The sequence below is a fragment of the Schistocerca piceifrons genome, chromosome X (genome assembly GCF_021461385.2).
Source record: "Schistocerca piceifrons isolate TAMUIC-IGC-003096 chromosome X, iqSchPice1.1, whole genome shotgun sequence".
NCBI lineage: Eukaryota > Metazoa > Arthropoda > Insecta > Orthoptera > Acrididae > Schistocerca > Schistocerca piceifrons.
Genome location: NC_060149.1, coordinates 424,433,601 through 424,460,928, shown reverse-complemented (window position 1 = coordinate 424,460,928; position 27,328 = coordinate 424,433,601). Strand labels below are relative to the sequence as shown.

The 27,328-nt window shown below is 44.4% G+C and overlaps 1 protein-coding gene across 1 annotated transcript in view; it reads left to right on the top strand.

Moving 5' to 3' along the window:
• Nucleotides 1-27,328, top strand: part of LOC124721982 (dedicator of cytokinesis protein 7) — a 274,882-nt gene that overhangs the window by 18,040 nt on the left and 229,514 nt on the right. Inside the window, exons 2-3 of the mRNA XM_047247149.1 lie at nucleotides 16,006-16,093; nucleotides 23,577-23,755. Of these exons, the coding sequence (XP_047103105.1) occupies nucleotides 16,006-16,093; nucleotides 23,577-23,755 (267 nt within the window). The remainder of the gene's footprint in view (nucleotides 1-16,005; nucleotides 16,094-23,576; nucleotides 23,756-27,328) is intronic.

Genomic DNA, 27,328 nt, shown 5'->3' with positions numbered 1-27,328 from the left:
ACAGGTCTCGGGTGTAGTCCTGTTACACTCCATCACATGGCACCCGAACATGCACTTCCCACAAATTGGTGGGTGGAGGTGGAGTTCTGATGACATGGTCTATAGTACTCCGCACATCCTAGCCATGGCAGTGTGTCCCCAGCTGCAAGGCACACTCGGGAGATGACAGCAGTATGAGGACAAGCATTAACGAGTTGAAATTGAGTATGGGGGTGGGTGTTTGCGAATGGTGGTGCCACCACTCACAGAACCTCCTCCATGTACTTTGTGGCTGTCATGGAACCCATTAGAAAAGCTAACAGTGAATGGGCACCATAGGATATCAATCCCTACACCATCGCATGAGGCTGGTGGGACATGTGATGAGAGACTACAAACCCTTCTTGGTGGTGCTCTCCTTCGCGCCTCCAGATTCAGACCCAGTGGTCATGGCCATCGCAGATGTGGAACTCATCACTGAAGGTGGCCCACTGCTAGTGTTCAGGGTCCCACGTCTGCCTTTGCCAACACCAGATGAGTTACGCAGGACTCTGCATTGGTGTGAATGGCAGGCATCATAAAGATCACTGTGCAGTAAGCCCTGCATCATGCAACCTACTGGCAGTGGTACTAACACTTACGAGATTTTGTATAGAATGCAGAACAACCCATTGTATGGCCCTATCATTGCCATTGGATCTGTTCACACATGCACCCTCCTTGTGATGCAGGCCAGACATCCATATCCTGTGTGTCATGCATACATTCCTTTCTGTACCAATTGCTGCTAACAATGGGCAACAGTGGTTTTTATATGACCTGCCTGGCAAGCAGTACAATGATAGGACCACCCAGCCTCTTGCAGCCACATGATTTGGCTCCTCTTGGACTAGTCTAGCTGGGCAACCCATTGTCGAACGTGTTTCCTGGCCATGGTGCATGTGCGGGTGATGCTCTAGGGATGCTGTCCACTGTCTTATTGGTCAGCTTGGGTGTTTCAGGCCCTCTTATGTCAACCAGTGGGCACGACATCATGGCCCCACTCACACTCCTTGAGTGCATCGCTGAGCGTGCAAACTTAATCAACGATGTAGCTGATAGTGTGTGAGATACTCTCCCAGTTTGTAGTGGATCGATCGAGCCCCTGTGGGCACAGCTCTTTTTATGGTGATTAGTGTATGTTGACGTATATGACTGTCAGTTTTAAATCAACTTAACATGACTCATCATTGCAAAATCTGTTTGACCACTGGTGTGTTCCCCAACAGTCCAGTTATGTGTGCATGTTTGAGAGTGTCCGAACTATTGCTACTGGTCTGCATTGTGGCACAATGTTCTCCTTTACATATACATGGAATGAGTATGCTGCTAAGTCTGCAATTCTAGTATCTAATCCTCTAAGCTATTTTGTTCCCTTGGATGGTCTGTGTGTTGCTATATGTAGGAACATTCTGTTGGTCTGGCACTAACAATGGTCATCTCTTCATGGGACCAAATTTGGGGACATTAATCCCTCCCTTACAGCTTTAGGAACTTATCCAAGTCATTGTGAGGAGATAATTCTATCTAGATTATTTAATGGGCAGTGTCTTTTAAGCAATAGCCCCACACCACTTTGTGCTCTCTCTGTCAAACTGCTTTCTAATGCAATTTCAGTTTTTTAACACCTCATGATTTAATGTGTGTTTATCGTCTTCCTTTTCTGCAGGTACAGCACAGGCAATAGAACCCATTCTACTCTTTACTCCCTGTAGCAACATGGTGAAGAAGATTTGATTTTGTTACAGTTTTATCCACCTACTAATGCCACTCAGGCTCCTCTGCATTATCTAGCTTCAAGAACCATGGAATGCTGTACCCAGAATATGATCCTCTGTATGTTATGATTTGGGTGCTTCAAACCTCACCTGTTTTGCACCCACCTTAGTTTTAGCTCTGAAGGTATTACTGTACACTTAATAATGTGAGCCAAACAGAAGCATTTAACACAGATGAGCTTCTGACACAAACTAGACATTGTGTATTCCTCAGTCTGGAAAATGACAAAAATGCCATTTGAATGTGCATCATATTGTATCATTTACAGGAGTAGATTTCCAAGGATATAACAAAAATCTTGTATCACACATCTTTACAGTGTGCCATTTCCTCTTCGGAGTGTGTGACAAACCTTCATATTTCTTTACCATAGTGGTTAATTCATGGATATCTTGTTCAGAAGAGATTGTTTCCAAATCCCTGTCCAGGCATCCATGTTTAGATTTTGTACAGTTTCCCGAAGTCACTTTGGTTGAATGTCAGGGTGGTTCATTCCTCGTTCTTATGTGATCTGAGCTTGCACTTTGACTCGAAATAGAACTCCTAATGCTTCTTTATAAGGTTGATTTTCTATGCTGTGGATATTAACAGTGTGTCATCTGCGATGTAGAGTCCAGACATGTATTCACTCCATTACTTAACTGTGCCTGTACACAACCTTTGCTTGTCAGTTGCAGCAACTTGAGAGAGATTGAAAGTAGCATTAGGAACTACCACTTTTAGAATCCTATCCAAGAAATGTTTATTTGTAATCATTCCATTTATCTTATTAATGCATCTGTATTAAAGTTGAAAGATGTTAACCTTAATTTCAAAAATATGCTGATGCCACTGGTTCTCACATTTGGTGAAAAATGCAGTGGACTCCAACACACACGGTATCTGAAAGTAAAGGTACTAGATATTTAAATACACCTGACTGGACAGAACAGCTTCCTGTCCATTATTATTCCACATGGATTCTGTTTGGATCTACTAGTAACTTGTGTACAACTGTACCACAAGCAGAGTGGTACAACATTCATATCTGAAGACCTCGGATAACATCTACTGCAAGAGATGGAAATAAAGTAGACTTGTTGGCAACAGACAGACCTCTCATCTGCTCACGTAGGGAATTGGATTGAAATGCGTAGTTCACCAAGCTATAGAAAAATGTTTATCTAGCAGAATAATTAAAAATGGCAGAGGTCCTATTGTATGTACTGACAGTGTCAGGAAGCTTCCTAAGAAACAAAACTTACAACATAATAGGTGCACTGGCCACTGTGGCCGGGTGGTTCTAGGCGATTCAGTACGGAACCACGCTGCTGCTACGGTCACAGGTTCGAATCCTGCCTTGGGCATGGATGTGTGTGATGTCCTTAGGTTAGTTAGGTTTAAGTAGTTCTAAGTCTAGGGGACTGATGACCTCAGATGTTAAGTCCCATAGTGATTAGAGCCACTTGAACCATAATAAGTGCAAGACAAAGCTTAAATCCAGAGAATGGAAGATATTACGTGAAACCTGTTCGGATACAAGTAGGGCAGTACAAAAAGCGTTAAATAACGTATACAGCAAAATACTATCACAGAATCTGTCCCAAAGCTCCAAGAAATATTGGTAATGGTAGGGCTATCATTGAGATGAGAAAGGAAGAAATATAAGATACCAAAACAGAAGCAAAAGTTTTAAATTCTCTCTTTAAACATTCCTTCACAAAAGCAAAATAAAAAATGTTGTCATCATTCAATAGCTGTACGTCTACTAAGATAAGTGCTGTAGCAATAAGTAATGAGTCCATGTAAAATTATTCACAGACTTTGTGAGAGTATTTGCTCAACTGTTGATAACAATTTACTGCATATAGCTTGAGCAGAGATGTGTTCTCTGTCACTGAAAGTGATGACAGGACACGGAAATCTGCAAAAAAGATTTGGTGGTGGTGGTGGTGGGGGGGGGGGGTGACTAATCAACAGAACCATCATCTATTATCACTCACATCTGTTTGTAGTAGAATACTGTAACATATTCCAAGTTTAAAAATTATGCTCTACCAGGACCAAAAGATTGTATTCTCAATGGAAATAGGTATGAGTTCCACAATTTGTACACAGAGCAAACCAGGTTGATTTGATGTTTTTAGACTCATAAAAAGTTTCTAATTCAGTACCACACTGATGCTGTATGTGCTTATGGGATATCTAACCCGATCTGTGACTATATCAGAAATTTCCTGACAGAAAAATACATACTTGTTAGTGTCATCTGCAGACACTGGAACAATGTCTGCTGTCTCCCAGGGGAGTGTAATTGGACTTTAGCTGCTCGTGTTATACATTAATGTTTTAGCTAAAATGTTAGTTGCAATTCCAAGTTTTGCACAAAAAGTGCAGTTATTGATGAGGAAATTCTATCCATCAAAATTGACAGCAATATCCAATTAGATTTTGATAACATATTACTCTGATATGAAGTATAGCAACTATCTGTATATAAATAAATTCAAAGTTGTGCACTTCACAGAATTGCTGACATTTAGTTATTTGTGTGATGCATTAATTAGAAGAAAATTCATGAGAAAGCAGTATAGAATAGTTTCTCTGTGCAAGGTGTTGAGGTACAAAAATATGAAACTGCAGAATTGCACATTTACTCATTGTTTGTTTCTGCATCAGCTGATGTAATTTCCAGTTCTATACTGCGAGTATTCATTTTGTCTGGGTATTGCTCAGTGGTGGATAATTTGTAATTTGGGTTTCCCATAGCCATGAAAGTCTTTTCGGGTTTGCTGCCGGATCCTAAAATCAACTTGACTCGATATTTCGGCGATCCAACTGTTCGCCATCTTCAGGAAATGCTGCTTCTGCTAATGAGTCCCGCTGAGAACTGACGCAAGATTGCAATTCGATGTCCTATATAGGACACCGTTCAGTACACGGCGCATGCGCCGCCCATCACGGTTTTCGACTTCCAAAACAGGGAGGTGGCGCCGCCCTTAGTGAAACACTGCTGGCAACGATATATCGCAATCAAGGCCGCACCGAAGAACGTTCAGTTTTGATGCGAGATAATACAGGATTCCACATTTTGCTAAGAGGAAACCCATTGTCCCTGTTGATTAAATTATCAGCCAACCTAATTTCGATCGCCTCTTTATACACACTATTCCAAAAACCGGAAATGTTGGCAATTACAACAGTTTCCTCAAATTTCATTTTGTGTCTCTCATTCAGGCAGTGTTCTGCTACGGCCGATTTTTTCCGGCTGTTGTAGCCTCATGTGACGGCGATGTTCCACACACCTGTCATTCACTGTGCGAATAGAACGGCCAACGTAAGCTTTCCCACATTGACACGGGATTTTGTACACCCCGGGTTTCCTAAGTCCCAAATCATCCTTCACAGAGCCGAGCAGAGCCCTAATCTTAGAGGGTGGACGGAACATACTCTTAATGTTAAAACTCCTTAAAATTCGTCCAATCTTAAATGATAAGCCTCCAGCATAAGGAAGAAAGGCCACAGATCTATGTTCCTCTTCGGACACCTCCAGAGACAGTCCAAATTCCATAGCCCGACGAATCTGTTTCTCGGTGTATCCATTTTCCTTAAAAACAGTCATCAAATGCTCAAGTTCTTGGGTTAAGCTGTCTGCGTCGGAAATGGCATATGCTCTCCGTACCAAAGTCCTAAGGACGCCACTACGTTGGTGTGGTGGATGACAAATCTTAGGGTGCAGATACAAATCTGTGTGTATCGGCTTTCGGTGAACGCTGTGTCCCAAAGTTCCATCTGGTTTTTTATAAACCATTACGTCTACGTTATTTAACGGTAACATTTTTTAACAGAATGACGGAGTGGCTATGGGTAGTCCTTTGTCACCCATAGTCGCCAATTTATTTATGGAGGACTTCGAGGCTATGGCACTGAGGACTTCAGCTTTGCAACCAGCGTGCTTCTGGAGATACGTGGACGATACCTTCTTCGTATGGCCGCATGGACATGATGCTCTTAACAGGTTTTTGGACCACTTCAACTGTCTTCATCCCCGTATCAAATTTACTATGGAGGTTGAAAATGATGGGCTGCTTCCATTTTTAGACGTAATGGTTTATAAAAAACCAGATGGAACTTTGGGACACAGCGTTCACCGAAAGCTAACACACACAGATTTGTATCTGCACCCTAAGAGTTGTCATCCACCACACCAACGTAGTGGCATCCCTAGGACTGTGGTACGGAGAGCATATGCCATTTCCGATGCAGACAGCTTAACTCTAGAACTTGAGCATTTGATGACTGATTTTAAGGAAAATGGATACACTGAGAAACAGATTCGTCGGGCTATGGAATTTGGACCGTCTTCGGAGGTGTCCGAAGAGGAACATAGATCTGTGGCCTTTCTTCCTTATGCTGGAGGCTTATCGTTTAAGACTGGACGAATTTTAAGGAGTTTTAAGATTAAGAGTGTGTTCCGTCCACCCTCTAAGATTAGGGCTCTGCTCGGCTCTGTGAAGGATGATTTGGGACTTAGGAAACCCGGGGTGTACAAAATCCCGTGTCAATGCGGGAAAGCTTACGTTGGCCGTTCTATTCGCACAGTGAATGACAGGTGTGTGGAACATCGCCGTCACATGAGGCTACAACAGCCGGAAAAATCGGCCGTAGCAGAACACTGCCTGAATGAGAGACACAAAATGAAATTTGAGGAAACTGTTGTAATTGCCAACATTTCCGGTTTTTGGAATAGTGTGTATAAAGAGGCGATCGAAATTAGGTTGGCTGATAATTTAATCAACAGGGACAATGGGTTTCCTCTTAGCAAAATGTGGAATCCTGTATTATCTCGCATCAAAACTGAACGTTCTTCGGTGCGGCCTTGATTGCGATATATCGTTGCCAGCAGTGTTTCACTAAGGGCGGTGCCACCTCCCTGTTTTGGAAGTCGAAAACCGTGATGGGCGGCGCATGCGCCGTGTACTGAACGGTGTCCTATATAGGACGTCGAATTGCAATCTTGCGTCAGTTCTCAGCGGGACTCATCAGCAGAAGCAGCATTTCCTGAAGATGGCGAACAGTTGGATCGCCGAAATATCGAGTCAAGTTGATATTAGGATCCAGCAGCAAACCCGAAAAGACTTTCAAGACTTATTACGCCGGGAAAGCCTACGTAGTCACTTCCCATAGCCATATTTACACTTTTTTCTTGTAGTCCTGAAATACTATCCCAATATCACAGTGGTCACAGTGTGTTTCAAATTCAAAAGTGTATAATATCTAATGGCTTCAAGGCATTTTAGACAAGATCATGTTGCAATTACGTTTCTTTTCTTAAGATAAACATTCATCACAAGCTAATTGGGATAAGTGTGTAATTCAATTAAATTTTTGGATCAATTTTAATCAGAAAGGTAGATCCATTAAAGTATCTCATCCTGTGTTCTGTATGAACTGTTCTTGCATAAGTAATTTTGCTGTCCATGTGCTGTAATTTCCTGTCACTGTTCTCACACTCTCTTGTGCTAGGTACCTGGAAAATAGATATGTCTGTCTGGACAGTTTTGCCACATATCCATCAAACAAGCACTGTACATTACTCTCTGTTTTTCATCATTATTTTTTTCATAGAAAATGCTTTAAATTTCCCAAAATGATGATGAGCAGTGGTACACTGTGGAGATTAGAGATTATCGTTATAATGTGGAGAGACCACATGGGAAATTGCTGTGACCACCACATTGCAGGAAGTAGGGCCTATTGTTTAGTTATGGAGAGTGAGTTTTATTTTATATGGCGTCAACCAATATCTCTGTTGCAAAATATTTTTTGATAGAATTGTTGTTATTAACATGTCACAGAGAGAAATAAATTACCTTCACTCTTTTATTAGACCCATATCTTGGCATACTTTTGTTGTTATTAACATGTCACAGAGAGAAATAAATTACCTTCCCTCTTTTATTAGACCCATATCTTGGCATACTTTCTAAATGCAAGCAAAAAAAATTGTGGCACTGGATTACCCAATACCACAATATCACTGGCTCATATAGCAAAGGACCATTTGGTTAATAGAGAACTCACTCTACAAACTACTGTAGCATGCATTGTTGTCAGAATTCAAAGTCTAGTAATCTGCACACTGATTAAGTTTATTGTAATGATAGCACTTGGTTTGGATGGTACACTTGAATTAACTGCAATGTTGTTTTAGTTAACCCGAATCAACAAGCACTGTTTTCAACTGTATGTTCTTGGTGGGGTTTCTGGGCCTTAGTTTTGAGATTAACATAATTGTCTAACTTCAAATGTTTGAAACTAATAACAATAAAAATTTACAAACACCACCAATATTTTAGTTCCAGGAAACATAGAGGAGCTAGATCCTTCTCCTTTGTCCTTCATCATCCATGAAATCATTGTTTAGTATTTGTGGCTGTATTGTTTCTGTACTTTGCCAAATGCTCTGTGTTCATCCTGTAATTCAAAGAAATGACAGTGTGTGCCATTTTAAAGAAATCGGTTCACACAAACATAATCTGTATTCCTTAAAACTACCGACATGTTCTGTTCCATATTTTATGGCAGTAGTGGCAGAAAAAATATAATTTGGTTGGTCTGCTTATACTTCAGTTACACAAGATCCATCTTACTACTGGGAACCAGAAATTTCAGGAGTACACATTTGCTCTAACGTCATTATTCAACTCATCGGGTCAACTTTTCCTCACTGTTCATGATGACTCAGTGGTAAAGAAGCAATCTTTAGTCATGGGCCTACCCATCCTGATTGAAGTCTCCTGTGGTTTCTGTAAATAGCTCTGATGATTGCTGGGTGACTCGTTTAGCATAGCCTTCCCCATCCTTAACAAACTGAACCAGTGCTCTGTGTATTGGTGTCACTGTTAATGAGAGATTAAGCTCTGGTCTTTTCCTTACAAAGTAAGGTGATACTGTGGTTAAGGAACTGGATTGGCTTTTGTGAAGAGCAGTGTTAAAATCCCCAATCGATAATTCAAATTTGTGTTTTCTGTGTCTTCACTAAACCCAAATTCCAGGCTCGTTCCTTCTAAGGACACAGATGATTTTCATCCTAATGCTTTTACAATCCAATCTTGCAGTCCATCCGAACAATTCAAAGCACTTCAATGTAGAGGGAGTAAAAACCACATGTTCAGCATGAAACTTCGTTGTCCATTTCTACTGTCATTGCTTTCACATTTGTTGCTAAAAGATTTGTTGCTAAAAGAGTGGTCTGTTGTTGGGATCATCGTACGGGTTGGTGAACATTAGAGACGTGTGAGGATGATAACAAGCTCAGTTCATGCAATTGACTGGATTACAAACAACCATGTTGAACTGTGGGACAGTAGGAGGATGTATGATTGTTCAGGAGAATTGCCAAACATATTGGAGATGAAGCATCAGTATTGGTGTCTGTGGTACAAAGACAGTGCACATTCTTGTCATCCCCCCTGCGGATCCGGGGATTAGAATAGGCCCGAGGTATTCCTGCCTGTCGTAAGAGGCGACTAAAAGGAGTCCCACCCCCTCAAGGGGGTCGTTAGCGCCTGCGTCCGGAGACGGTCGGTTCCACGACCTCTATTTGCGGTCATTTTGCTTTTTCACTTCTCGTTTCTTCCTTCCTTTGGTTGGTTCCTTTCTTTGCTCTTTTCCACCTCACTGTCTTCCTTACTCTTTCCCTTGCCTTCTTCTCCTTGCCTTCTCCTTGCCTTCTTCTCCTTGCCTTCTTCTCCTTGCCTTCTCATTGCCTTCTTCTCCTTGCCTTCTCTGGTCTCCGCCTCGGCGTTTGAGACAGTCTGTCCTCTCTCTCCCTCTCTCTCTTCTTTTTCCTCTTCTTCCTTCCTCCCTGTGCGTGCCTGAAGGCCGACCCACGCATTCGCACGCGTAGCCGGTGATGGGGTAACGCGTAATTCCCCGCCCTGGGTAGACATATAAGGCACGCGCGTACCCCCTGGTAAAGGCCAGGCCCGGGGAGGGGTGATTGACTGAGCTGATACCATCTGACCATGCCGATTGGTCCCTCCGTCTGTTTCTCGGGAGGTGTGACCTGAGGTGTAAACATTCACCTAAGGCGGGAGTGCCCTCTGAGAGGGTCCCCACAAGGAAGGAGCGCGCCATCGGAGACGCTGGCAATCATGGGGGATTCCTCCGCAATGGATTTCACTTCATCTGTCTCGACTTCTGCCCAAAAATGGAAACGTGACCAGCCACCAGTGACAAAAGTACTACCGCCTGCCCCACAGTTCCTCGTCGTTTCTCGATCTGAGGACGGAAAGGCTTTTTCCTCTGTCAACCCTTTCGTTATCCAGAAGGGTGTAGATGCCATAGCCGGATCTGTCAAATCTTGTACCAGGTTGCGTAACGGTACCTTATTACTAGAAACTGAGAGCGCCTTTCAGGCGCAAAAACTGCTTCAGGCCACACTCCTGTACACGTTCCCTGTGCGGGTGGAGGCTCACCGAACTTTGAATTCGTCTCGTGGTGTGGTCTATACTAGCTCCCTCGACGGATTGACTGACGAGGAGATTCAATCATTCCTCGCTGAGCAGGGCGTGACGGCTGTCCATAGGGTCATGAAAAAGGTCAACAATGACCTTGTACCGACCCAGACACTTTTCTTGACCTTCGATAGTGTTACGCTGCCATCGCGCATCAAGGCGGGCTACGAGGTTATTTCTGTTCGCCCCTATGTCCCAACACCTACGCGCTGCTACCAGTGTCAGCGTTTCAATCACACTCGACAGTCTTGTTCCAATGCGGCTAAATGTGTCACTTGTGGCAGGGATGCCCATGAGGGTGACTGTCCACCTCCGTCTCCTCGTTGTGTGAACTGTCAGGGTGACCATGCCGCATCCTCCCGCGACTGTCCTGTCTATAAGGAAGAACGCTGTATCCAAGAAATTCGGGTCAAAGAGAAAGTGTCCACCTCGGCTGCTCGCAAGCTATTGGCTAGTAGGAAGCCCACGCTGCTCCCAGCGGGGAAATACAGTACTGTCCTCGCCTCTCCTCGGACTACCAGGGAGGTGGCAACCCAGACATGCGATCTGACCTTCAGCACCACGGTCGTCCGTTCGGCCAGTGCTAAGATCGCCCAGTTGACGTCTCCTCTTCCTCCCGTCACCCCTCAGACACAAGCACCTTCATCAGGTTCTGCCAAGACGAAGACCCAGAAGTCAGATGCACGGGCCTTCAAGAAGGAACCGTCCCATGCAGACTTCCTACGTACCTCGACCTCCCAGCCATCGACCGGTACTTCCACCAAACGTCCTTCCAAGAAGGCTCATAGGAAGCACAGTTCTCCTTCTCCGCCACGGCGCATTTCTTCTCCTGCGCCACCCAGCGGTTGCCGCCCCAGGCCGTCATCCGTTTCGCCTGGCCGCACCGCTGGTAGTCGAACATCTGGCCGTTCACCGGCGGAGGAAGCTCCCCCTCCCGGCCATCTTCCCAAGATGGCCGATGAACCTGTAGAACCAATGGACGATGACTGTCCGCCTACTGATAGCGGCGGCAGTGCTCGCTCGAAGCCAGGCCCTCAGCGGCCTTCGAGGTGACCCCTTCTTTCATCTTCCTTTTCTTCTTACGATGGCACTTATTCACTGGAATATTCGCAGCATTCACTCCAACCGAGAGGACTTGAAGTTGCTGCTCTGCTTGCACCGTCCACTCGTCGTAGCCCTCCAGGAAACGAAGCTACGCCCATGCGATCAAATTGCCTTGGCACACTACACCTCTGTGCGTTTTGACCTACCCCCTGTGGTAGGTATCCCGGCTCGTGGAGGGGTTATGTTGCTGGTCCGGGATGATATTTACTACGATCCCATCAGGTTGCACACTGGCCTGCAGGCAGTTGCCATCCGCATTACTCTCCCCACTTTTACATTTTCCATTTGTACCGTTTACACTCCATCGTCATCTGCCGTTACCAGGGCAGACATGATGCAACTTATTGCTCAGCTACCTGCACCATTTTTGTTAACTGGAGACTTCAATGCCCACCATCCCCTTTGGGGCTCTCCAGCATCCTGCCCGAGGGGCTCCCTGTTAGCAGACCTTTTCAACCAGCTCAATCTTGTCTGCCTCAATACTGGCGCCCCTACTTTTCTTTCGGACACATCTCACACCTATTCCCATTTAGACCTCTCTATATGTACTCCCCAACTTGCATGCCGGTTTGAGTGGTATGCAATTTCTGATACATATTCGAGCGACCACTTCCCGTGTGTTATCCATCTCCTGCAGCATACCCCCTCTCCGTGCTCCTCTAGTTGGACCATCTCCAAGGCAGACTGGGGGCTCTTCTCTTCCAGGGCGACCTTTCAGGATCAAACCTTCACCAGCTGCGATCGTCAGGTCGCACACCTCACGGAAGTCATTCTCGCTGCTGCTGAATATTCCATCCCTCACCCTACTTCTTCTCCACGTCGCGTACCGGTCCCCTGGTGGACTGCAGCATGTAGAGACGCTTTACGTGCTCGTCGACGTGCTTTATGCACCTTTAAACGCCACCCTACAGTGGCGAATTGTATAAATTATAAACGATTACATGCTCAGTGTCGTCATATTATTAAAGAAAGCAAGAAAGCCAGCTGGGCTGCTTTCACAAGCACCTTCAACAGTTTTACTCCTTCTTCTGTTGTATGGGGTAGCCTGCGCCGGCTGTCTGGCACTAAGGTCCACTCACCAGTTTCTGCCTTGACAGTCGCGAATGACGTCCTTGTGGCCCCTGAGGATGTCTCCAATGCCTTTGGCCGCTTTTTCGCCGAGGTTTCGAGCTCCGCTCATTACCACCCTGCCTTCCTCCCCCGCAAACAGGCAGAGGAGGCTAGGCCACCTAACTTCCGCTCCTCGAATCGTGAAAGTTATAATGCCCCATTCACCATGCGGGAACTTGAAAACGCACTTGGCCGATCACGGCCCTCCGCTCCAGGGCCTGATTCTATTCATATTCAGATGCTGAAGAACCTTTCTCCTGCGGGTAAAGGTTTTCTTCTTCGTACTTACAATCGCATCTGGATTGAGGGACATGTTCCCGCATGCTGGCGCGAGTCTGTTGTTGTACCGATTCCTAAGCCGGGGAAGGACAAGCACTTGCCTTCCAGTTATCGACCCATCTCGCTTACCAGCTGTGTCTGTAAAGTGATAGAGCGAATGGTTAACTCTCGATTGGTTTGGCTGCTCGAGTCTCGACGCCTACTTACCAATGTACAATGTGGATTTCGTAGGTGCCGCTCTGCTGTTGACCATCTGGTTACCTTGTCGACCTTCATTATGAATAACTTCTTGCGGAAGTGCCCGACCGCAGTTGTGTTCTTTGATTTGGAGAAGGCTTACGACACCTGTTGGAGGGCGGGCATTCTCCGCACCATGCATACATGGGGCCTTCGCGGTTGCCTCCCTCTTTTTATTCGTTCTTTTTAATGGATCAACAGTTCAGGGTACGTGTGGGTTCTGTCCTGTCAGACACCTTTCGCCAGGAGAATGGGGTGCCACAGGGCTCAGTTTTATGCGTCGCTCTCTTCGCCATCGCGATCAATCCAATAATGGATTGCCTCCCTGCTGATGTGTCAGGCTCCCTTTTCGTGGACGATTTTACCATCTATTGCAGCGCGCAGTGTACACGTGTCCTGGAGCGCTGTCTTCAGCGTTCTCTTGACCGTCTTTACTCCTGGAGTGTCGCCAATGGCTTCCTTTTTTCTGCCGAGAAGACGGTCTGTATTAACTTCTGGCGCTACAAAGAGTTTCTCGCACCATCCTTACGACTCGGTCCCGTTGCTCTCCCAATCGTGGAGACAAAAAAATTTTTAGGTCTTACATCTGACAGGAAACTTAGCTGGTCTCCACATGTGTCATATTTGGCTGCCCGTTGTACCCGTTCTTTAAATGTCCTCCGCGTTCTCGGTGGTATGTCGTTGGGAGCGGATCGAACCGTCCTGCTTCGTCTATATCGGTCGATCGTCCGCTCCAAGTTGGATTATGGGAGCTTCGTATACTCCTCTGCACGGCCATCCATCTTACGCCGCCTCAACTCCATACAACATCTAGGTTTACGACTTGCGATTGGAGCGTTTTATGCTAGTCCCGTAGAGAGTCTTCATACTGACGCTGGCGAATTGCCACTCACCTACCGGCGCGATATACTGCTTTGTCGGTATGCGTGTCGGCTACTGTCAATGCCCGACCACCCGTCTTATCGTTCCTTTTTTGACGACTCTCTCGACCGTCAATACGGGTTGTATGTCTCTGCCCTGCTACCCCTGGAGTTCGCTTTCGTCGCCTCCTTCAACACCTTAATTTTTCACTCCCTGCAACCTTTCGAGTGGGCGAGAGCCACACGCCACCTTGGCTCCAGGCTCAGGTCCGCGTTCACCTTGACCTCAGCTCGCTCCCAAAAGAGGTTACCCCCGGTTCGGTCTGCCACTCCCGTTTTGTTGAACTTCGTTCAAAGTTCATCAATATGACCTTCATTTATACAGATGGCTCAAAGACCAATGACGGGGTTGGGTGTTCTTTTATTGTCGGGGCACAAAGTTTCAAATACCGGCTCCATGGCCATTGTTCGGTCTTCACAGCTGAGCTCTTTGCCCTCTACCAGGCTGTTCTTTACATCTGCCGCCACCGACATTCTGCTTATGTCATCTGCTCCGATTCCCTGAGCGCCATCCAGAGCCTCAGTGATCCGTATCCGGTTCACCCTTTCGTGCACCGGATCCATCGCACTCTTCAGCAGCTGGTGGACGTCGGTTCTCCGGTTAGCTTTATGTGGGTCTCTGGCCATGTCGGTATCCCTGGGAGCGAAGCTGCAGATGCCGCGGCCAAGGCTGCGGTCCTCCAGCCTCGGACAGCTTCTTGTTGTGTCCCTTCATCAGACTGTAGCAGGGTCATTTGTCGGCGCATTTTATCGCTGTGGCATGCCGATTGGGCTGCACTTACAGACAACAAGCTTCGGGCCTTGAAACCTCTTCCCGCGGCTTGGACGTCCTCCTCCCGCCTTTCTCGGCGGGAGGAGGTCGTTTTGGCCCGGTTACGCATTGGACACTGCCGGTTCAGCCATCGCCATCTGCTGACGGCTGCGCCGGCTCCGTTCTGCCCATGTGGGCAATTGCTGACGGTCCGCCACATTTTAATGTCCTGTCCGGATTTTAACACACTGCGTCTAAATCTTAACCTTCCATGTACTTTAGATGCCATTTTAGCGGATGACCCACGAGCAGCTGCTCGTGCTCTTCGTTTTATCAATTTGACAAACCTCTCTAAGGACATTTGATGATGCTGTTTTTTAATCCTATGCCTGTCAGTCTGTCTTTTATCGTGTTTTCCCTTTTAGTTGTTGTTTTAAACTTGTGCCTCGCGGTGCATTCTTAACGTAGTCAGGGCGCTAATGACCATTGAAGTTGTGCGCCACAAAAAAAAAAAAAAAAAACATTCTTGTCATGCTGTTTCTTGACAGTGGCAACATATGGATACACATATCACATGGGCAGCACATGAGTAGCTCTTCACCTATCACATGGTGAATCTGACACAAATTGGGATCAAGTGTCAAAGCAATGCACAGGACTAACTCTAGAGAGCCATAGCATATAATTATTGGTGTACCCTTTTTGCATTAGTTGAGGTTGCAGGACCAGAATTCACCCTTTTAATGTTACCCAACATGTGCTCCAATTTGTTCATCAACTCACCAGGCCTTCAAAATCATCAGATCTCTCTAACAGTGAGTATGTGTGAGATGACATCTGGCCAATTCTACATTGCCTGTGACAGCCCCTAACCAGTTGCAACAAATGTGAAAGCAATGTGAAACACCATCTCTCCACATGACATCTGATACCTCTGTAATTGCCTGTATGCCTGATTGTGCAAGGCTGCTTTGTAGCTAGAGGTGACTATACAAAATATTTAAATTATTGTTAAAGACAATCTGTGCATAGGTGTACAGCCATGTGTTTATGATTACAAACAACTAGTGACCTGCCCCCATATCAAAATTCCTACAGTAATTCCCGACATGAGGCTCCACACGCAGACAGAAAAACACTGCAGGGGACTTCAATTTATAGTATGTATAGATGTCCATTGTATAATATGTGATTATAACATAATTAATGTTGGAACCTTACTCTGTGGTGTTAATTTTTCACTATCCCCTAGTTGATTTAATGTTTTTAGACTCATGAAACTCACCAGATATCCATTTAATTACAGGCAACATGCTGCAGAAGTTAGAAGACAAATTGCATCATCATCTTACAGTCAGGATTCTAAGAATCAGAATCTCTTATCACTCTCTTCGGTGAGTATATATTTTAATATTAGTGTTTTAGCTACGATTGATGGTGTGCTATACTTTGGCTTCAGATTTGTCAGCATTACCCTGCAGTTTCAACATCTATAGTTAATGACACTCTGCTTGCTTTTGATCTGTAATTTATCTGTGAGACTGACTGGCCTGTCTGGAATCAAAATAATGCTTTAGTCTGTGGGCAGTAAATTGTCTGATACATGTTGTTTGTCATGTAGACACTCTGATTTATTTGTTTTGTCTCTGAACTTCAAACAAATGAGTGATGTACAGATGTTTTTTGAAGTTTATGATTATGCAATGCAATTAAGTATTACATATTGTGTGGAATAAATTTTGATTCCACACAACATTTGGTGGCCCTAAGTTTCCAAATCATGTGCCATAAAGATTGCATAACACACAGAAAAATTGAATCTCACGCAGAAATGATAAAATATATCTAATGTACAATTTTGCATCAACTGTGTTGCACAGGACTACTTGTGACCAACTTACTGTATCACACAATCTGTGCCTATCACAATTAACATATAGTCCTGCAAGCACTGCCTTATCAGTGATAAAACATGTTCCTTAGTCCAATTGCAGTAAAAGTCGTGCTCTTCTGGTCAGGTAATCCTATATTGCGGTTCACCCAACTTCAGAGCCAATTTGTCTTGGGCCACGTCACCTCGGACAAAACCAAATCCATTTATGTGGTGCCTGCACTTAGCAAACAAATGGGTATGGAAGTACAAGGTATCCTAGCTTCACTGCCAAGCACTGAAAAATTTACCTCTATCAAACATGTGCTTATAATGTGCTTGTTGCAGTCAGAAGCCAAACGACTTGGTAAATTGCTTTGCACTGAAGAACTCAATAACTGCACACCATCTCAGCTACTTTGTCCTTTTTACACACTGGCAGGGACTACAGTTAACAACAATATTCTATGGAATATGTGGCTGTTATCTTGCCTGCAGATGCACAGGCAGTACAGTTTGCACTGGTAACCTCAATGATCTCGCTCAAACACCTGACGGAATAGTCAAATGTATGTCTCTCCCAGTGCATCAACCATCTCTGTCAGGACAGACAGTCCTTTGGAAGCATTTTAAGCACAAGTAACTGAACTAGTTAAGCAAGGTGCAGCTCTACAAATATGGCACTCCACACGAGCATCGTGATGGTGACACTCTTTCAGCAAAAACAAGCATTTCACCCACCAGGCTGTCAGTATCACAGAAGATTTGTAGCTGCAGGTCGGCCGTGTTGACCACCCTGTGACAGGGGAAAATGCCTCTGGAAATGAGTAGCAGCAGTGGCCAATTTCAGTCTGGGCAGCTGTCATCTGCTCGTAACAGAGCACTTTACTAAGCTACAATTCCTCATTGATACAGGTGTAGGAACTTCGGTTTACTCTTCTTCTCATCTTGCAGAGTGAAATACCAAAGGCAATCATCTGCATGCTGCCAGTGGACATTCCACCAAGACCTATGCCCTTGCCATTTTACATCTAAACTTCAATCTTCAATATGAATTCATACGGAGATACATTGTCACAGACCTGCTGTACACAGTTGTTGGAGCAGATTTCTTATTAGTTTACAGCATCCCCCCACATCTTCACCATCAATGCCTGCTTGACTGTGTCACACAGTTGTCAAGTCATTGACACCTTGTGCCATGCCAATAACCCTGTTGGTGAAACTTCCTGGCAGATTAAAACTGTGTGCCGGACCAAGACTCAAACTTGGGGCCTTTGCCTTTCACAAGCAAGTGCTCTACCATTTGAGTAACCGAAGCATGACTCACGCCCCGTCCTCACAGCTTTACTTCTGCCAGTACCTCGTCTCCTACCTTCCACTTTGCAGAAGCTGTCCTGCAAACCTTGTAGAACTAGCACTCCTGAAAGAAAGGATGTTGTGGAGACATTGCTTAGCCACAGCCTGGGGTATGTTTCCAGAATGAGATTTTATCTCTGCAGCGGAGTGTGTGCCAATATGAAACTTCCTGGCAGATTAAAACTGCGTGCCGGACCGAGACTCGAACTTGGGACATTGCCCGCGAAAAGCAAATGTCCCGAGTTCGAGTCTTGGTCTGGCACACGGTTTTAATCTGCCAGGAAGTTTCATTTCAGTGCACACTCTGCTGCAGAGTGAAAATCTCATTCTGGAACCCTGTTGGTGTGAAAGTGACTGCTGGTGATTCACGTATAATGACTTGCTTTGTTAATTTCCTGGATTTACCCATCTGTTGCCTGCTCCAGCACTGGTAAAAATTAAACGGTATGTAACATTGTCACCATACAGGAACCACCAGCCCATTTGTGGCCACCTCATCTGCCTCCAAAGTCAAAATTGCAAAGCAAGAGTGCTATTTCATGTTAGTGCAAGGGATCTATTGCCCGTTAGACAGTAGCTGGGCCTTGCTACTCCATATTGTCCCCAATAAGTGACACCCTTGGGGCGACTGTTGTTAAATTAGTATCAGAATGATACCTGATTGCTACCTTGTGTCACATACAGAAGACTTTGCTATGCTCATTCTTGGCAAGAAAGTTTTCTCCATAATTGATCTCATCTGTGCCTTTTATCATACATCCATTACCCCAGAAGGTATTCCCAAAACTACTGTTTGCACACCACTCAGATTGTGCAGTGCCATGCCATTCAGACTTTCTGGCACTTCATAGGTGAAATAACTAGAGACTTAGTTCTGATATGTCTAAGTTGATGATGTGCTTGTAATGTGTTGTCCATAAAAGCAGAGCATCTACCACACCTACAGCAAATGTTCAATAGACTAGGAGAATATGGCTTAGTAATTAACCCATCAAAATGTGTCTTTGGAGTCACAGAAGTAAAGTTTTTACAGTACCTTATCAACACACAAGTAATGCTGATGCTGCAGGACAGAGAGGATGCTATTTCTCTGTTTCCACAGTTCACTCACATATGCAAATTACACTGTTTCTTGGGCTTGACAGATTTTTCGTGCTGTTTTGTGTGCAGTTCTTCATTGTTGGCAGCACTTCTCAATGAATTCCTAGAAGGCTCACTTAAACTTGGAGGCATGGTGCACCGGACTAAAGAAAAGGAAGCATCCTTTGCAAGAGTGGCAGCTGACAGTCTCTCCCTGAAGCACCTCTCACAATTATGATGGATGCATCAACAACTGCCATTGGAGCTGTATTACAACATGTACAACATAACTGGCAACCCATGGCTTGTTCAGTAAAAAAAAAAAAAATTAAAAAAAATAATCCTTCACAAGCAGATTGGCCAGTACTTGACTGTGAGCTCTGTGCAGCATGCCGCATTCAGAGAGACCGTAAGCCACTTGTGTTTGCCTTCTATCAGAAGCCAGGTGAGACATCACCATGCCATTTTGACTTAACTGCACAATTTACTGTCGATATTTGACCTGTTGGTGGCAAGCAGAATGGACCAGCTGATGCACATTCTCAGGCTGATGCCGTTGCATGGGAACTTGACTTTGTAGCACTTGTCAGTACCCAGGAAGGAGAAAACAAACTAAAAACATTCCTCAAAACATTGTCAGGCTACAGCTCTTGATATAATCAGAAACCGTATTTTAAAATAGCACTGTACTGTGATGTATCAATCTCACAAGCATGACCCTTCATTACAGCAGATTTGTGCCAGCAGGCAATTTCCTCTCTCCACATCCTCTCTCATCCAGTAGTAAGGGCTACTCTATGTATAGTGAAAAAGGCAGTTGTTTGGCCAAATGTCAAGAAGGATTACAAGGAATTTGTCCACCAGTGCAATACCTTTCACCACAAAAAAATAACTCCACACATTACAGCTCCACTTGATACTTTCAACCCAACCAGTCAACAATTTGAACATGTCCACATTGTCATTGTTTGACCTTTACCACCATAAGGAGGATATCAATACTGCCTGACTGTGATTGACTGTTTCTTTCTTAGGTATGAAGCCTATCGAATTAAAGATGCAAAAGCAGCAATTACCTCCTTTTGTAAGTGGATTGTATGCTTCGGTGTATCCCTCTGCATCACTATCAATCAGGGAAACCAGTTTGAATCATATCTTTTTAAAGCACTTTCAGAATTGTGTGGCATCAAGCAAATTCACACCTGTGCCTACCACTCAGATACAAATGGTCTTGGGGAATTGCTGCATCAACAATTAAAGGCCCCACTTTTTAGATGCAACACCACATGGATGGATGGCATCCCTATTTTGTACTGGGCCTCCCAAATGGCTTTCAAAGATGATGTTTAATGTGACAATTGCTGAATTATTATTGGACAAACAGTTTAATTGCCTGGAGAATTCTTCACCAGCACATCTACATCACTTCTCTGCAGAGGGTTCATCGAACTACCTTCAGATTATTTCTCTGCTGGTCCACTCTCGAACTGCGCATGAAAAAAACATACACACAAGTTTTTCCATGCGAGAACTGATTTCTCTTATTTTATTATGATTCTCATTTCTTCCTCTGTAGGTGGGCACATTCAGAGGAGAATGTTGGTGATTGAAATTTCATGAAAAGATGTCATCACAATGAAAAATGCCTTCATTTTAATGATTACTACTCCAGCTTGCATATCATATCCGTGACACTCTCTCCTGTATTTTGCAATAATACAAAACAAACTGCCCTTCTTTGAACTTTTTCTGTGTCCTCCATCAATCCTGTCTGATAAGGATCACATACTTTGCAGTTGTACTTTAGAAGAGGATAGCCATTCATTGTGTAGGCATTCTCTTCAGTAGACCTGTTGCATCTTCTGACTGTTCTGCTAATAAAACACAGTCTTTGGTTCACCTTCTCGCTTAACATTTTCTGTGTGATCCTTACAATTTAATCTGTTCATAATTGTAATCCCTACCTATTGAGTTGAATTTGTGGAGTTTATTGTGTAACCAAAATTTAATGGATTTCTGTTAGTGACTGACCACACACTTTTCTTTATATAGAGTCAGTTGCCACTTTTCCCACCATAAAGATATCTTGTCTAAATCATTTTTCAATTTATTTTGATCCTCTGATGACATTACCAGACAGTAAATGACACCATCACCTGCAAACAATCGAAGAGGGCTGCTCAGATTGTCTCCTAAATCATTTATGTAGCTTAGGAACAACAGAGGACCTATAACACTTCTTTGGGGAACACCAGATATCACTTCTATTTTACCTTATGACTTTCCCCTCGATTACTACAAACTGTAACCTTTCTGACAGGAAATTGTGAATCCAGTCACACTGCTGGGACAACATTCCATAGGCATACAGTTTGATTAGATGTTTTTTGTGAGGAATGGTGTCAAAAGCCTTGTGGAAATCTAGAAATAAGTAATCAGTTTGAGATCCCCTGTTGATAGTACTCATTATTTCGCGCGAATAAAGAACTAGTTGTGTTTCACAAGAACAATATTTCGTGAATCCATGCTGACTATGTGTAGATAGACTGTATTCTTCGAGGTAGTTCATAATGTTTGAACACAGTTTATAAAATTCTACTGCAGATCAGTGTCAGTGATGTGAGTCTGTAATTCATCAGATTACTCCTATTACCCTTCTTGAGTACTGGTGTGACCTGTGCAACTTTCCAGTCTTTGGGTACAGATTTTTCAGCTAGCAACTGACTGCTAAGTAAGGCACTGTTATATCAGCATACTCTGAAAGTAAACTAATTGGTAAACAGTTTGTGCTGGGAGATTTGCATTATTAAGTGATTCAAGTTGCTTCACTGTGCCAAGAAAATCAATTTCTAAGTTTCTCAGGCTGATAGCTGTTCTTGATTTGAATTCTGGAATATTTACTTTGTCTTCGTTGGCGAAGGAACTTTGGAAAACTGTGTTTAGTAACCCCACTTCATTGACACTTGGATTTGTAACATTACCATTGTTATTGTGCAGTGAAGGTATTGATTATGCCTTGCTGCTGGTGTATTTTACATATGACCAGAATCTCTTTAGATTTTCCTGCAGATTAACAAAAATGGCTCTTATTACTATGGGACTTAACTTCTGAGGTCATCAGTCTCTTGCAGATTCAAATAATATTATTGAAACCTCAGACTTTGCTATATGCTTACAAATTCACAGTCTCTGTCTGGCTGCTTGAAAAGAATATTCTAACCAGCAACCAACTGTTCTCTACGACCTACAGTCCTGCAAACAGGTTTTCGTATGATGTAATGCCATTTGTGAACATGTCGAACTGCTGTACGATGGCCCACATACGGTATTGGCACCACTATAGAACATTCAGTGTTGACATCAGTAGCTCTTCCATCACATTACCTGTCGACAGACTTAAGCCAGCCTTTAACCTAACTGAGAGTCTCACCAATTCAGGGCCATCAGGTAACATCGACATGCTACCTATATCCAATACCACGAGGGCACCGGATGTACCTGGTCTTGTGCCTTCACAATCTGTATCTTCGACTAAACCTCCAGTCTCAACTCATTTTGGGTGCCACCTGTGCTTCAACTGCAAATATCGTTGAAACTTGGGGATGAGGGGGAGCTGACTTAGTAAGTTGTCTGATACATTTTGTCCCTGAACTTCCAACAAATGAATGAGATTAATGATTACACAGTGTAATTAACTATAGTTTGTGTTGAATAAACAGTATTTTCACATTACAATCCTAAAGGCACGAACGTCTTTCACACTATCTGCCTGTGGATCACTCTGTGTATTTTTGTATTTACACTGTTTGTATGTTTGTGAGGTGGAGGTAGGAAATCAGCATGACATTGTTCTAAACATGTTTGGGAATCTGTCTGGCAACCTTACCATGGCTGCCCAGTTTATCATCCAGCAGTAATTAATCCAGCATTCAGATTTTACCCAGATCTGGCCAATTTCCCTGCCCCTTCTTTTATGTCTCTGCTAATTTAGCTTGTCACTGTGTTAGCTAGGCATTTTCCTGCAGTAAAACTACCATTTATTGTTCCCCAAAGTCTATTTATCAGATTTTTTCTCTTTGTTTATAAGGTTATGTTTGATTTTTATATGTGCAATGTTTGATAACTGTTCTTAAAGTTGTTCACCAAAAGTACTCTGTTGCAGAAGTAATTGACAACACTGAAACCTCGCCTTTCCTCCATGACAGTCTAGGAAGGATGGCATGTGAATACAGAAAATTGAGCAAGCTGAAATACCTGTTATAAGATACATTACAGTGCCCTCTGTATGCCATTTCCTAACACATGTACATCAGAAGAATCTGTGATTATAAATGTAGTTAATAAGGAATAATCACAGAACCCAGTAGCCTTGTTTGTTGGGAATAGATTCTTCTACATTATCTTCTGTAGGATTCATGTTGTTGTTGTTGAGAGAGAGAGAGAGAGAGAGAGAGAGAGAGAGAGAGAGAGAGAGAGCACATGCACATTTATTAATCCTGTAAGACCATGAAACAATTATGGATATTAACTGAGTGCATATTTTTTAAATATTCAATATTTATTTACAGGCATCATTGTACGACGTTGTGGAGCCAATGGATTATGAAGAATTTGTTCAGTTAAATCAAATGCTTCTGGAACGGGATCCATTGCACCATGTCCTGGATTTTCCAGAAAATGATATTGAGGTGGTAGTAATACCTCGAAAAATTAGGACAGTGGATCCTGTAGTACCTGAGGAGCCTTCGTAAGCTACACACCATATTATCATATCTTTCAGGAGGAACTGTAAAATGTACTTATATGTGTGATGAAAGTATTATGAAAAGGATAGATTGCTTCTCACCATGTAGAGGAGATGTGGAGTCGCAGACAGGCACACCAAAAAAGACTGCTAAATATGTGAGCTTTCAGCCAAAATGCCTTTTTTGAAAGTAAATCAAAAATGCACGCGCACACGCACGTGCGAGCGCACACACAAGTGCATGTGCGCGTGAGCACGCACGCACGCACACACACACACACACACACACACACACTCACTTACTTATGCAAGCACACACACACACACACACACAGAGAGAGAGAGAGAGAGAGAGAGAGAGAGAGAGAGAGAGAGAGAGAGAGAGAGAGAGAGAGAGAGACTGTGGGTGTGTTGGCGGAACAGAATGCTGTGTAGTGTTGGACAGGGAGCAGGGAAGTGGTGGGTGAAGGACAGGGACTGACAAAGGATGAGGCCAGATGTGTTACAGGAATGTGCGATATATTGCAGAGCAAGTTCCCACCTGCATAATGCAGAAAAGCTGGCGTTGGTAGGAAGGATTCAGATGGCACAGGCTGTGAAACAGTCATTGAAGTGAAGAATGTTGTTTTGGGCAGCACACTCTATGACTGCGTGGTCCAGCCATCTTTTGTCCTCAGTATGTCGGTAGCCATTCATGCCAACAGGCAGCTTATCAGTTGTAACAATGTAGAACGCAGGACAGTGGTTGCAGCTTAGCTTATTGGTCACATGACTAGTTTTACATGTAGCCCTGCCTTTGATGGGATGAGTGATGCTGGTGACCGAGCTGGAGTAGGTGGTGGTGGTGGTGGGACAGGTCTTGCATCAAGGTCTATGACGGGTATGTTCAGTGAGACAAGGGGTTGCGAGCAGGGGTGGAGTAGGGATGAAAGAGGATATTGTGTAGGTTTGATGGGCAATGGAATACCACTGTAGGAGGGATGGGAAGGATAGTGGGTAGGACATTTCTCATTTCAGGGCACAAGAAGAGGTAGTTGAAACTCTGGTGAAGAACGTGTTCCAGTTGATCCAGTTCTGGGTGGTACTAAGCCACAAGGGGAGTACTCCTTTGTGGCCAGATGGTGCAACTCTGGGAAATAGTGGGTGATGGGAAAGATAAGGCACGGGAAATCTGTTTGTGTGCAAGGTTGGGAGGGTAATTTCGGTCAGGTGAAGGCCTCAGCAAGACCTTTGGTATATTTGAAGAGGGACTGCTCAACACTGCAGACATGGTGACCATGAGTAGCTTTGCTGTGCAGAAGGGGTTTCTTGGTATGGAATGGGCAGCAGCTGTTGAAATGGAAGTATTTGCTGGTGGTTGATAGGTCTGATATGGCTGGAGGTACTGATGTAGCTATCTTTCAGGCGGAGGGCAACATCAAGGAAGGTGGCTTGTTGGTTTGAGGAGGACCAAGTGAAGTGAAGGGGGGGAGTAGGTGTCGAGGGTCTGGGAGAATGTCGATGGGGTGTCCTCACCTGTGATCCAGATCATGAAGATATCACCAATGATTCTAAACCGTGTGAAGGGTTTGGGATTGTGAGCACTTCAGAAGGATTCTTCTAGATTGCCTATGAATAGTTACTATAGAATAGTGCCATGCAGGAGCCCATTGCTGTACCACAGATTTGTTTATAGGTGATACATTTAAAAGATGAAGTAATTGTGGGTGAAATGTAATTGGTGATGGTGAACAGGAAAGAGGTTGTAGGTTTGGAATCAGGCAGGCATTGGAAAGGGTTGTGTTCAGTAGCAGCAAGGCCATAGGCATTAGGGATGTTAGTGTGCAGGGAGGTGGTGTTAATGATGATGGGCAGGGTGCCATATGGTAAAGGAACAAGAACTATGGAGAGTTGGTGGCCTCCTCAAATCCTTAGGCTAATCCCAGAACCATTCCCCTGAGTCTCTCTCTCTCTCTCTCTCTCTCTCTCTCTCTCTCTCTCTCTCCCCCCCCCCCCCCCTCACCCCACCCACTCCCTACACTCTTGCTTTCTGCATGCTTCCTAAAGTCCATAAACCCATCCACCCAGAAGATCCCTTTGTGGCTAGTTACTGTGCCCCCACTGATAGAATCTCTGCTCTCATAGGCCACCACCTTCAGCCTATTACTCGTAACCTACCCTCCCACATAAAAGACACCAACCATTCCTCCACTGACTCTCCATAGTTACTGTTACTTTACCACATGGTGCCCCCCTCATCACTATTGATGCCATCTTCCTTTACGTTAACATCCCCAATGCCCATGCCCGTGCTGCTATGGAACAGCCCCTTTCCCAGTTCCCGACTGAATCCGAACCTACAACCTCTTTCTCAGTCTCCACGACCAATTATATAGCCATCAACATTTACTTCATCTGTGAAGGCATCACCTATAAACAAATCCATGGTATGGCAATGGACACCCACATGGCACCATCCTATACCAACCTATTCATGAGCCATCTAGAGGAATCCTTCCTAACCAACCAGATTCCCAAACCCCTCATGTGGTTCAGATTTGTTGATGACATCTTTATGGTCTGGGTCATGAGTGAGAATACCTTATGCACATTCCTCAAGAACCTCAACACTTTCTCCCCCATTCACTTCACCTGGTCCTCCTCAACCCAACAAGCCACCTTCCTCAATGTTGACCTCCATCTTAAAGATGGCTGCACCAGTAACCTCTGTCGATATCAAACCTACTAACCACCAGCAATACCCCCACTTCAACAGATGCCACCCATTCCATGCCTAGAAGTACTTTCCATGCAGCTTAGCCACTCACAGCTGTTGCATCTGTAGTGATGAGCAGTCCTTTTCCAAATATACCAAAGGTCTCACTGAGGTCTTAACATACTAGAATTACCCTCCCAGACTTATACAGAAACAGATCTTCCATGCCCTCTCTCTCCAGTCACCCACCACCTCCTAGAGTCCTGCTGTCCAGCCACAAAGGAGCACTACTCTTGTGATTCAATACCATCCAGGACTGGAGAAACTGAATCACATTCTTCTCTAGGGTTTTGACTGCCTCTCATTGTGCCCTGAAATGAGGAATATCCTACCTACTATCCTTCCCATCCCTCCCACAGTGGTATTCCGCGCCCACCAAACCTAAGCAAGATCCTTGCCCATCCCTGCTCCACCCCTGTTCCCATCCCCTTGCCTCACTGACCATATGCCTGTAATAGACTTAATGCCTCGACCCATTTCAGTCCAGTCACAGGTGTCACCTATCCCATCAAAGGCAAGGATACCTGTGAAACTAGTCATGCGATGTATAAGCTAAGCTGCGACCACTGTGCTGCATTCTATGTGGGCCTGACGACCAACAAACTGCCTGTCCCCATGAGTGACCACTGACAAACTGTGGCCAAAAGACAGCTGGACCACCCAGTCACTGACTGTGCTGCCTAAAACAACATTCTTCACTTCAGTGACTGCTTCACAGCCTGTGCCCTCTGAATCCTTCCTGCCAATGCCAGCTTTTCTGAAATGTGCAGGTGCTAACTTTCTCTGCAATATATCCTACATTTCTGTAACCCGTCTGGCCT